At 39.8% G+C, this 13687-nt stretch overlaps 1 protein-coding gene across 1 annotated transcript in view; it reads left to right on the top strand.

Moving 5' to 3' along the window:
* The first annotated feature begins 260 nt into the window (after positions 1–260).
* The window catches only part of LOC148009155 (indole-3-glycerol phosphate synthase, chloroplastic-like), a 27214-nt gene continuing 13787 nt past the window's right edge, over positions 261–13687 (top strand). Inside the window, exons 1-7 of the mRNA XM_087673760.1 lie at positions 261–496; positions 1053–1328; positions 1674–1850; positions 1979–2053; positions 2159–2203; positions 2303–2467; positions 2959–3037. Coding sequence (XP_087529886.1) covers positions 314–496; positions 1053–1328; positions 1674–1850; positions 1979–2053; positions 2159–2203; positions 2303–2467; positions 2959–3037 — 1000 coding nt within the window. The 5' untranslated portion in view covers positions 261–313. The remainder of the gene's footprint in view (positions 497–1052; positions 1329–1673; positions 1851–1978; positions 2054–2158; positions 2204–2302; positions 2468–2958; positions 3038–13687) is intronic.

The raw sequence follows: 13687 nt of genomic DNA, 5'->3' as shown, positions 1-13687 counted from the left end.
AACTTTTCAATATCTATAAATAAAATACATTACCTTAGTTTCATGTTATTCTTTATAGAACATTCACAATTCAAAAATGATTTATTTATGTTCACCTTTAGTTTCTTAGCAACAAAATATTAAGCATTCTTCTCCAAACCATTCAAAATTGATCACGTGATTTCAAAGGGGAAAAGAATACCACGACACTACCACTAAGGTCCAACGTGAGGAAAACGAAGGAGATATAATAAGCTTGTAATTACGTGCAAGGGCTTGCCCCCCCTCCCCTCTTTTCTCTCTCTCTCTCTCTCTCGCAACAGCCCAAAAAAAAATGGCGTTTGGTGGAAATCTGGCCTCTTCCTCCTCCGCCTCCTCGATTGTACTGTCCAACGAGTCTTCTGATCACTTCGTACATCGTGTCTCTTCCAGACCACCTTCTCTCTTTCAGTCAATCTTCTCAAAGCGCAGCCGCTCCAACAGCAATACATGGAGTGTCCTGTGCAGCTCCGAGCATGTAATTATGTCTGCGATTGCCTTTTTTTAACGTTCATTCCGCATAATTGTAGCATCAGTGTCTCTGTTTTTTTGATTCTGGAATGGAGACAGTAAGATAACTGGCTGTTGTTGAATTTGAGAACACCCGCAGTGCATGATCGGCACCTAAACCTGATATATAACGCTCAATCTGTATCGTTTAAGCTTGCCTCGTACATATGTTTATCGAATACCTTCACATCTTCACTTTAGATGGATGGCATTTGCGATCCCTTGCTCACATGTGCAATAGTTATTTCCATACCAGTCGCTCGATGAATTGTGTAACTACTTTAGCTGCTATATTTAAATGAAAAAGGCTACATTTTGATGCCATGTACTTTGCACATATGCCATTTATAATGCTTTGCTCATATGTACAATATCAATTTCAATGCCAACCTTTAGATGAAATTGTATAATTACATTTAACTGCTACATTTGTATGGAAAAGCTGCATTTTGATGCTATTTTTGGTTCTTCACAATTGGAAAGACATTGAAAAACCTAGTTTTCTTCCGACCGATGTGTCACAGAAAGAAGTCAGAGAGGAGACGCCGATGTCATCTTCTAAGTCATCATTGCCTCTGAGCAATTCCCTTACTACTCCTCCAGAGTGGAAGGAGTGGCAGGAACAGAAAAGGGAGGAAGAACTGCGTGCCAAACAGGGAATCACCATCCGCAGGCGGCCGCCTACTGGCCCACCACAGCATTATGTTGGATCCTTTGAGTTCAGGTTACAGAATGAAGGAAACACTCCTAGGAACATTTTGGAAGAAATCATATGGAACAAGGAGTCTGAAGTGAGCCAGGTACTCCCTCTTAAGTTCGCAACTGGTTTGTCTTCAAGTATACTTAGGTGTTTTGCGCTTCCCCTAACCATCCCCCCTTCTCCGGAAAAGACAGAAAAGAAGACGTTAAGGCCATAACATCTTGAGATGGCTTCTGTATATGCTACAATAATCTACATGTTGTGCATGTAAGAGTTGCAGACTCCTTCATATGAAATCATGCTGTAATGTCTCAAAGTTAACACTCAAATGTGTTATTTCTATTGTGAGTTTAAGGATTTGATTTCCAGAAGGCAGCTACTATGCTTTTGTAATACAATTATTATTTCTTTGTTCATGTTGTGCTACTGATCAATGGATTGACAGATGAAAGAAAAGATGCCTCTCAAATCTGTACTTCAAGCTCTTCCAGCAGTGCCTTGTGCTAGAGATTTCATCGGAGCTTTGACAAGAAGAGCTAAGGAGACAGGCCTTCCAGCTCTTATTGCAGAAGTGAAGAAAGCTTCACCAAGTCGAGGGGTTATTCAGCCTGATTTTGATCCGGTATCATATGTGAAGTGATAGTTGTATTGGGATTCTGCTTGCCTTCTGCTCATCTTAACATGGTGCATAGTGTTGCATAAAGGGGCCTATAGATGTTTGAGATTTTGCAATGTGCTTTTGTGTTACAGGTAAGCATTGCAGATCCCCATGGAGCAAGGTGGGCTGCTTGTCTTAGTATATTGACAGACTCAAAATATTTTCAGGTAATCAACTGGCAGTGCTCAGTTTCTGTTTGCTCACAGTTATGAAGAGTTTACTATTAGAATACTTGATGGATAATTTGCATATTGAATGTGCTTGTTCACCAGGGAGATTTTGCTTACCTGAAAGCTGTTAGAAACGCTGGAGTGCAGGTATTCTTACAAGTCAGATTGGGTTTATTACCAGTCAAAATTTTAAATCTATCATGTAAGTTGTATTAACACAAGCTCACATGATTTTTTTTGTTGCAGTGTCCTCTGTTATGCAAAGAGTTCATTATTGATGCTTGGCAACTCTACTATGCAAGGTTACATGGAGCAGATGCTGTTCTTCTCATAGCTGCAGTTCTACCAGATCAAGATATTCGATACATGACAAAAATATGTGGAAAGTTGGGAATGACAACTCTCGTTGAGGTATGTAGCATGCTGAACCATGCTAATGAATTGGTAAATGCTGATTTTATTTGTGTTTCTGTTTTGGCTGTGCCATGCTCAACTTTCTCCATTGTCTCCTGTATCACGTGCTCCCTCTCTTCTTTTTCCCCTTATACATGTTTTTGTCATCTTCATTAGATAAATTTCCAATATTACAGGCCTTTAACATCTGTTGTGACTTTTAGTCTTTTAGTGATATGCTTGTCTTTAGTATTGTTGTTACATTTTGGAGTCAACTGCTGTCTGTTAGTTGAGTGGGAATGTATGATTTTTTCAGTATGTTATCCTTCATCATTCTATTGCATCCATGAATGTTAAGGAGCCAGGACCATAAGCTACATCCATTTGCACCCATTTTACAAAACTCTGGGTTAGGTTTTTTTGGTCGTGAAGCTTTGACTAGGTTTTTGAAGATCATAGGCTAATTTGGTGAGGCATATTTTTCAAGTTTTTGTTTGATGTTTTGGCAGGTCCACAATATGCGGGAGTTGAGTCGCGTCTTGCGTATTGAAGGAGTAGAGTTGATTGGAATCAACAATCGGGATCTTGGTAAGCTTATTGCTGTTACATTTTTTAAAGTTGAAGTTGGCACAATTGGATGCTTTGATCCTATTTGAGAGACCAGCTCTGATACCATGACAAGATGAGAAGCACACACCTTTAAAAGAATATGAGAGGTTAAAACACATCAATGACCTTGATGGAACAGTCACTGAATCTTGAACACTCAATGATTTTACTGTACATACACTCTACTAGTATTGTCGTTGTCGTCATCGTCGTCATCATCATCATCATCATCATCATACTTTATATGTTTGGTGGTGAAACCACAAAAGAGGGCTGTAAATCAACAGACACAACTGTTTTGGTTTATTTTAGTACACCTTTTCATGTCATTGGAAATCCCTAATACATTTATCATAATCTTTATAAGTCTATCGTAACCTTCATTGTATGTATTGTTACTAAAGCTATTTGTAACTGGTATCTATTGTAACTAAAGCTATTTGTAACTGCATAGCATTCCAACTAAAGCTATTTGTTATTTACTTATAATGTAATTATGGCTGTCAAGTAGTCCTATAGTATTATTATTCATTGTCAAGCCTTACTGCACACACATTTTGTTGAGATATCTTTAATAAACTATCCTAATGTACACAATAGGTCATGTTCAGTGTGAACACAGCCCATATCAAAAAATTGGAGAAAAGAAAGGGTACTGATCTTGGAGTCTAACCTCCGAAGGTGAGTGGGCAGATCAAGTTGACAAAGAAGGAACTCCTTGAATAACAAATGGATGCTCATACTCTATAGGATGAAAGAAATGTACAATGAAGATTGAAATGAAGTACGGGGACAATGAATCTCTACTATAAGTGTAGAATGAGATACAATAGTATGTAGGAGCAGTGGTGTAGGTGCCAATAGTTGTAGAAGCATGAATAGGGTGAAGGCTCAAAGTAGAGGGCAATAGTAGGATCACATAGGTGTTAGGAACCATAGTGACATGGGATGTCTAGCTTTTTGTCTGAGTCCTATTCCATCTGCATATTCCCTTAGTATTGTCCCATGTTAGAGGCTATAGCCCCCTTCGATGGTGATAGGTGATGGCATTTCTTGCCCCATTTGTGTCCCTGCCCCATGCCACTATGTTAGGGATGCTTGAAGAGGTGGTTCGGGCTATGTGCTGCTGAGAGAGTCAAATAATGCTGCAAATAGTAGGGTTGGAGTGTATTGTTAAGCTATGAAAAACAGGTCAAAAGTTGGCTATTGGCCAATTTATGTGGCTCTCATACAGTGCCAAAAAGGCAAAACTCAAAGAATTTCTCATTGAGCAATCATACCGCCCAACTTAGAAAAAGTCATCATTTTGTGTTCATACCACTCAAATTTGTTTGAAGAGAGCCACTTTTATCTCATGAACTATTCCCAAACTTTGTACTTCTATTGCCATCTTTGGGCAGAGCCATCATGGTCATTATTTCAGCCTGTCTTACTATCTTGGCTGGTGCTGAAACCAATCTTCCTTCTTACCACTTGGAGAGGTGGTAATGACTTGATTAATCAACAATTACAACAAGTATTTAATTACATAAAATTGAAATGCATAATTTACCACTTAATCTTGGACATGGATAGTTGCTTGGCCCCAAAACTAATGCCCCTTGTAGTGTTTCCTTAACTTGTATTGCAATCTAGATGGAATATATTGAGATTCCTTGAATCTCCTTCACTCTCCAATTGCCTCTTGTTGTTAAGCATGACCAACAAGCCTTCAAATTAATTTTTCTATTGGTTTGCTTGGGGATTGGCCTTTAACTATACTCCTTAGGCAACAAATTCAGCCCAAAATCTTGAATCTCTTGAAATTGCTTGAATTTCAATGATAGGAATTTAAGTTTCTAGGCCTTCATTTTTGAGTACGCTTCTTGAGGTAGCAACAAATCCTAATTTGCATTGTAAATTAGGGTTGACAATAGAGATTACTCAATATATCCACTCCAATGGTTGGTTTTGCTGGAAATTGCTGACTAAGGATGGAAATAGGCTGGAGGATAAGAGAATGCCGAGGAGAGAAAATTTTGATTTCTTATCGTGAGAAATTGAAGAAAATAAACTGGTGCTCCATTTGGACAACCATGAAGCTGTTACAGATTCCTAGGACCTCATGAAATTGCTGTTGCCTAGAGTGCAAAGCTATTGCATGTATCCATAGGGCCTTGGGCTGTAGCAACCTGGTCTAGAAGCTTCCCTTGATGGCTACAAATGCCCCCTGATTGTTGGTGTCTGTAGCAAACAACTCCTACATTGATTCTCCACCTTTAAAATGGTTTCTCTCTCTCTCTCTCTCTCTCTTTCTCTCTCTCAGTGCCTCCAAAAACGTTTTTCCCACTTGCATGGGAAGTTTTGCCAAGTGGCAGTCTTTCAAAACAATTTCCAGCATTATCTAGCTTTATTAAATTAATTTCCAGAATAGTAATTCCAAAAATTATTTTGATGACTATTTATGGCTTAGAAAAAATTATTTGATTGGCCGACAACCAAATTGGCTAGGCTAATTTAGCTCCCAAGTGATCATCAACACTCGTTAGCGTGGACCTAGCACTAATTAATTAATCAATGACAATTCTTTAGTGTCACCACTAGGCTAATTAAATGGTCTAGGCCTGAATTTGACACCATGTACCACCTAGTATCTGTCAAGTATAACTTGTTACAACTTTTGCCTTTGGCTCTGACTGATATCTCACGGTTCAAGGTCCCACATGCAAATTTGATTAACTTTTAATCCAATGCATTCTCGTGATAGACCGAAAATTAATTCAATCAGATACTTTCTATAATAGAAATATAGACCTAAGAAATTGTGGATCTTGTTCACATTCTTCAAATACAATGTGCCCCAAAAAGTGAAACTCATGCAAGAAAACTCACTCTTATTGTCATTTATAACTAGCTTGTGCTTACGTAACTTATTGACACAATGTCCAATTGCTGCCTATGCTTTGTCTCATTCTTTGAATAGACAATCATGTCATCAAAGAAAGTGCCCACAAATCCACTACGTGGCCTAAAGATGTGATCCATCATTTGATTAAATGTGGCGAGAGCATTTATAAGTCCAAATGGCATGACAAGAAGCTCATACAGCCCAAAAGATATCTTAAAAGCTGTCTTAGGAACTTATGGTCTAATACGAATCTAATGATATCCACTTTTCAAATCAATATGGTTGATTATGGCAGCCCCTTGCAATCTATCCATAATATCATCAGTTCAAGGGATCGAAAATTGGTTTTTTATCGTCATTTTATTTAAAGCGTTGTCAATGCACATACACCATGACACTTTTTTTTTTTGAACCAAAAGCATTGGAGAACAAAAGGGAGATGAGCTAGGTGTTGGAACTCAGCTGGAGGAGTGAGCAGCAGTTTAAGAAGTGAGAGTGATAGAGAGAGAGATTGTAAGTACTATTCAACTTGGGTGTACCAACAATGTGTTGGTACACAAAGAATAAAAAGTATTTTTACTTAGGGCACATAAGGGTGCATTCACATGTACAACTAAATAACGTACATATACTATACACGGAGGTGAAAAAGGGTCTTTATCCCAACAATCCCCCACTTAAAGGTTCGAAATGAAACTTTAACCAACTTCCACTAGTTGTATGCAATGCTCATGCTGAGCTTTGCTGAGACTTTTAGTGAGAACATCTGCAGGGTTATCCTGTGTTTTGATCTTGGTCAATGTGATTAGACCATCTTCCAGAATCTGTCGGATAAAGTGATATTGCACATCTATATGCTTTGTGCGTGAATGATACATGGCATTCTTAGCCAGATACATAGCACTCTGGCTATCACATCCCAACACTGTAGTACCAATGGACATGTCGAGATTCTCTGCAAGTCTGCTCAACCATATAGCTGCCTTAGAAGCTTCAATAGCTTATATATATTCATCTTCAGTAGTACTGAGTGCTACGATGTTCTCCAACCTAGAACACCAAGAAACGACTTCACTAGCGACTGTAAAGACATACTTGTTAGTGGACCTACGAGTGTCTAAGTCACTTGCCATGTCGGCATCATAGTAACCCTGCAAAACTAAGTGCACCTTGGCCATAGCAAATACACAATCTTTGTGTACCCTTTAGGTATCGAAGAATATACTTGACAACCTCCAAATGTGTTTTGCCAGGATTTGACATAAACCTGCTAACAACTCCCATTGCATGAGCAATGTCTGGACGAGTAGCAACCATAGCATACATAAGAGAGCCACAAGCTGATGCATAAGGGACTCCCTTCATAGCATTTGCTTCCATGTCATCTTTTGGGCTATTGGCTTTACTAAGCTAAGGTATGGAGGTAAGGGCACCCCAAAAGACTTAGCTTCAGCCATGTTAAATCTGTCCAGTATCTTTTCAATGTACTTTTCTTGAGATAAAAACAGCAATTTCTGCGTTCTATCCCTGCGAATCCTCATGCCCATTATATTCTTTGCATTCCCCAAATCTTTCATGGAGAAAGCTGATTTCAGCTGATTTTTGAGAGTGTCCAAGCTAGTCTTTCTTTTGCTAGCTAGCAACATATCATCCACATACAAAACAAGTATGTTGGGGCTGCCATCTGTATCCATTTTCATGTACAAACAATGATTTGCATGGGCGTATAAATTCATGAGAGAGCATAAAAGTGTCAAACTTTTTGTACCACTGCCATGGTGCTTGCTTCAGCCCATACAAGTTACGTTTTAGTTTACACACCATCTGCTCTTTTCTAGGGACTACAAAGCCCTCACGTTGTTTCATGTAGATTTCCTCATCAATGTCACCATGCAGAAAAGCTGTTTTTACATCCATTTGGTACAGCTCTAAGTCCAATACAGCAGTGAGAGCAAAAAGCACACAGAGTGGTCATCTTCACAACAGGTGAGAAGACCTCTTGGAAGTCAATCCCTTCCTTTTGTGCATACCTTTGGCAACCAATCTTGCCTTGTACTTGGGTTTCCCATCAACTGTCTTTACTTTGTAAACCTATTTGTTTGGAAGAGGCTTTCTTCCTTTGGGCAATGACACAAGCTCCCAAGTATCATTAGCATACAAAGATTTAATCTCTTCCTGCATAGCTAGCTCCCACTTACTACTAAATTTGCATGACTTGGTCTCTTTATATGTAAGAGGTTCACGCTCATTTGTAATCATCACATAGTGCAAAGAGGGGTCATACCTATGTGGTTGCCTTCTTACGCGTGTAGATGTGTGTACCCAATGATCTACATTTTCAGGAATTGGGTCTACATCTAGAGGTATGCCATTTTCAGCATTTGTTGGTTGCTATAAGCCATTTTCAACATGCTGTTTATGCTGTACAGCACCTTCATTTTCATTTCTAGCACTTGCATTTTCATAATCAGCAAGTCTATCTTGCTGTCCATGACCTCCTTGTGCTTCTATTTGCTGTCCATCATTATTTGGCTCAAAAATAACCGGCTGATCATCAGTTTCAGCCTGTGGCACAACATCATGAGGCTCATCATTTGAAGTAATAGGTGGCTGCAAATTTTGAAATTTGACCTTTTTCATGTCTTCATTGGAGGCTAAAGTACCTTTTAACAATTTTGCCTCATTAAACACAATATTACGGCTGCGAATAATTTTCTTAGATTGAGGTAGCCACACTGTGTAGCCAAATTCACCCTCATCACCATAGCCCATGAAAATGCCTTTGGTGGATTTCGGGTCAAGTTTACTTTTGAGCTCATCTGTAACATGCACGAAGGCATCACAACCGAATATTTGTAAATGGTCGTATGAGGCCGATTTGCCAGACCAAGCCTCCTCAGGGATGCCATTATTTAAGAATTTGTTTGGAGAGCAGTTGCAAATGTCAACTGTGGTTTTGAGTGCCTCTCTCCAAAATTCATGAGGGAGATTAGCAGTGGACAGCATGCACCGTACTCTTTCACATAAAGTCCTATTATATCTTTTAGCAACCCCATTTGAAGAAGGGTTGTAAGGAGTTGTGAGCTCCCTCTTAATTCCATGGAAGTCACAAAAGGACTTGAATTTAGTAGATGTGAAACCACCTCCATTATCAGTTTTCAAGCATTTCAGCTTTCTACTTGTCTGAGTGGTCACAAATGCATGAAAAGTTTTAAAAACAGCAAACACTTCACTTTTCTTTTTCAACAGATAAACCCAAATCTTCTTGGAACAATCATTAATAAAAGAAACAAAATATGCAGCACCACCCAACGATTTCACGGGCATACTACATACATCAGAATGCACTAAGTCTAAGACATTGGACTTATGAGAGATACTAGAGTAAAAGGAACTTTTAATTTGCTTTCCAAACTGATAGTCGTTACAAAAATCAAGTTTAGAGCCTCTTTCATTAATCCTCTTCAAAGAGGTAAGGACATCAAGTCCTTTCTGGCTCATATGGCCTAGTCTCTTATGCCACAACTCCAAATGACAACCAATTTCAACAATTGCAAGAAACTTGCCATTCAAAGCTTTACAGTGCAAACAATACAAACTGCCCTTCTTGGTTCCTTTTGCAATCAGCATTGAACCCTTTTTCACTTTCCACAAACCACCACCAAACAATGTAGTGTAACCATGCAGGTTAAGCTGACCAACAGATAGTAAACTCTTTTTGATGCCAGACAAATATTTGACATCTTTCAACACAAGCTCTTGCTCATTATCTAAAGACAAGTGTATAGTGCCAATCCCATCAATGTTGCAAGCATGGTTATTTCCAAGATACACCTTTCCATAATTGACTGCATTGAACATAGCAAAACACTCCAAGCAAGCAGATACATGGAAAGAGGCACCAGAGCCTACAATCCAAGTCTGAGTGACACCATCATCAACTGACAAAAGCGTATCAATCACATCAGCCTTGGTAATTTGCATATCTTGCATGTGACATACAAGGGCATCAGAGTTAACTGCACATAATATATCAACCTTTGTATCCGAAAGCTCCTCTATGACCACATTGGTCTTTTCCTTGCCTTTGGCTACCTCAGATGCATCTGTCTTATCCTCTCTCTTCTTTTTGTTTCCTGTATTCTTCTTTCTCTGTTGTTCCTTCTTGTAGTACTTGCAATCAGGCTTCTTGTGGCCCTTTCGACCACAATGATAGCAAGTAATGTCACTCTTTTCCTTTCCTTTGTTCTTGCTTCTGTTTCGTTGTCCAACATTTGCATTTTTCTTTTCAGCCCTGCCTCTTACATTATAAGTTGAGTTGCTGCTTTCTCCACTAGATATACGTCTAATTTCTTCATTCAAGATTGAACCCCTCACACCATCATATGAGAGATTGGGGTTATTGTTGAGAGAAACCCACCAAGGTCTCCCAAGAATCAAGTAGTGTCATAATAAAAAAGATTGCCCTCAGCATTTATCAAAATCCAAATTTGCATCCTTGAGCTGATTTAAAATGCTAGTAAATGCACTTAAGTGCTGAGCTGTAGGCTTTGACTCATCCACTCGCAGATTCACCAGCTTGCGTATTAAATGCTCTTGATTAGCAGGTGTGGTGATCTCATAGGTAGTTTTCAGCTTCTTCCATATTGCATAACCAGTATCTAAACCCTTAATACCTGTCAAAATGTCATGAGTGATACCCATCTTTATGTAAGCCACAGCGTTTTTATTAACTCTGGCCCAATCTGCATCAGACATTTGTGCGGATTTATCTTCTTGCAAAGCATCCTCACAATCCTTTAAGAACAATATGCCTTGCATACGGTCTTTCCAAAGGTCAAAGCCATGACCATTAAACCGTTTGATTTCGATCAAGCTCTTGATGTTTGAATTGGAAGAAGTTGTAGCCATTTTTATCACAAACATAAGAGTAAATGCCCTGGACTACAGAAGCAAAGCTGAACCGGCAAATACACGACTGTTCTTTTTCAAACAGTAATAAATCTCTGCTGTTTGTACATAAAGTAGCCACCACATAGGCAAAAATTGTAGAAATTTACCAAATTCTGCACAAAGCCCGAAAATTCCAAGTCCAATAGTACATAAATGTTAGCCAATCTAACCCAGCTGAGCAAAATTTTACCAATGCATGAAAAGGCCCAATTTTCGGGGTCTAATGTCAGGAAATTTTACTCGAAAGAGTAAAATTACGACAAAATTGATAAATCCCCAATTTGATTGAGGTCAACACGCACAATGTTTGCAATTGCTAACACGAGTGTCACTGCTAAGCACATACGGAATCAAATCTGGGAAAAGCCCCAAATTTTCAAGCTCAAATTTGCACAAGTTTGAGGCTTGTACTTTCACGCACGAACTCCCGTTAGGGGAAGGGAATGAAAGAATTTTGGAAATTTTTGTTTTAAAAAAGAAGATTTTTGTTAAGAATAAAAAGGGAGAAAGGGTCTGTTGACCCGCCGTCCAGGTCCGTTGCCCGTCTCATCACACGTGTTGCTCGCCGCCTACTGTCGTCCGTTGCCAGTCGCACGCCGTCCGCAGGTTACGCTTGATCGCCAACTCACGTGTTGGTCGTAGGTCGCAGGTTCATCACGCCTGCTACTGCCCCGTTGCTTGCTGTTGCCCAGTCACGCCACATATCTGCTGGTCGCCTCGAGTAGTCTTCTGCTCAGTTGCCCGCACTGGTCTTCTTCATGACCTATTCATTTGCTAACTGCGTATGGCCTGTCAGCTGTGCCTATCGATTGTTAGTCTGCAGTCGTGTCGCCAGCTGGTCTGAGCTCAGGAAGCGTTCACAACCTGTGCTCTGATACCAATTGTTGGAACTCAGCTAGGAGTGAGCAGCAGTTCAAGAAGTGAGAGTGACAAAGAGAGATTGTAAGTACGATTCGACTTGGGTGTACCAACAATGTGTTGGTACACAAATGATAAAATGTATATATACTTAGGGCACGTAAGGGTGCATTCACATATACAACTAAATAATGTACATGTACTATACACGGAGGTGAAAAAGGGCCTTTATCCCAACACTAGGTTGAATCAACTCTTTTTCCAACATCTCATTTACCTAACTACTTATCTCTTGCTAGGCTGTAGTTACCTTGTAGGGTGGCTTATTAGGAGGGCTACTTCTAGGGATAAGATCTTGGCCTCTTTGGGGTGATCACTTGGGCTTCCTTGGTAAGATAACCTTCACCTTTGTAGTCTTGGAAGGCCATTGGGCAACCGATGTGCATCCTTTCTCTGATACCTTGGCTTCTTTGGAGTGTGGTGCCTTGGGGTAAAAACATGCTTGAGATTTTCTTCCAATCCCTTCTTGGTTCCAGTTTTGGGCCTAGGAGGGGTGCTAAGCTAAAAATGCATTACAAATTGATTAGCTCTTTAAAACATGTGATTCTTTTCTAACCTAGACATGGTTCCAACATTTTTCTTATTAACCTTAATCCTTAGTGAAAACCAAGTATGTTGAAAGGCAATATTTCATTACTTTAGAAATGGTGGCAATTGATATAATTGGGATAGATTTTCCTTTCATTTTTACATCCAAGGTATGAGCCTTGCCCTTATGCTGAATAGTGATCACTTTAGCATGTCAAGCAATCATTGGATGCAAGTGATGATACTAAGGTATACCAATCAAGACATCACAATCCTCAAGCTATACAATGAAGAACAATTTGTTGTTACCCCTGAATGTGCAAGTGAAGCTTCCCAATGAGTGCTGCAGTAAGTTCTGCATGGCCCTTCTATGCCATACCGACTTCTCCTATGGGTCCGGTCTCATCCTCTTTGATGCCTAGATGGGCTGCCATGTCAGTGGAGATAAAGTTGGCTCATGCCCCCATTATTAAAGAAGATTAATGCATGCTGATCTTTGATTTTGCTCCATGCTTTACATAATTTAGTAGCATCATCATTGGGCTGATCAGTAACAACATCATGCACCAAACCGACGGACGTTTTGGGCTTCTTTCCCTTAGGATCTCCACGATTTTTGATTTTCTAGCTTGCTACCTATGGGAGTAGTCCTTAGCCATGTGACCCTCCTATTCACAAACAAAGCATTATCCTCTTTAGTGCACATGTTGCTTGCATCCTCCATGCAGTTGGTCTTTTTGTTCAAAGATCTTTTGTCTGAATATCAAGTACTATGATATGGTATTGTGTATGGTTCAAGCTTGCAATACCCTATTGAGTACATGAACACATACTTATAAGAATATACTGTTGGGTTCGAGGATTCTGATGAGGAATGGGTGCCATGCATTCTCTTGAAGTACATCAATGGGGCACGGAGGCATTTCGAAAACGACTAGGTCGTTTTTGTGCAAATCTCACCCTCGGGCCTTGCCTACTTCAAGCACCTCACTCCTTGGTAAGCTAAGAAATATGGCTTTGATCAGCATGGCACTGACTACCTCTCATGGACTGCCACTTTTGTTTTGTTACTCAATGAAGGTGAGGACCCACCTGCAGTCATAGTGGATGTTGAAGAGCATGTGGGAGACTTACTGAAGGATGTCCTTGATCCAAAGCCTTTAGCAATAGACAATGCTAGAGAGGAAGCAGAGGCTGTAGAAGAGGCAAAAGCTCTCGACCTTATTGTCGATAGAGCTACAATTGCTGTGGATAACACCTTAGGCGATGGCTCAGGTGAGTAGGAGGCTGTCCTGTCTACAGTTGATACAGCTGTTGCATAGATAGCAAGAGCGAAGTCTTCA

This window comes from Lygodium microphyllum, unplaced genomic scaffold (genome assembly GCF_053477565.2).
Source record: "Lygodium microphyllum isolate KBCC unplaced genomic scaffold, Lygodium_microphyllum_v1.1.10 scaffold_36, whole genome shotgun sequence".
NCBI lineage: Eukaryota > Viridiplantae > Streptophyta > Polypodiopsida > Schizaeales > Lygodiaceae > Lygodium > Lygodium microphyllum.
This window is presented reverse-complemented; position numbering and strand designations above follow the sequence as displayed.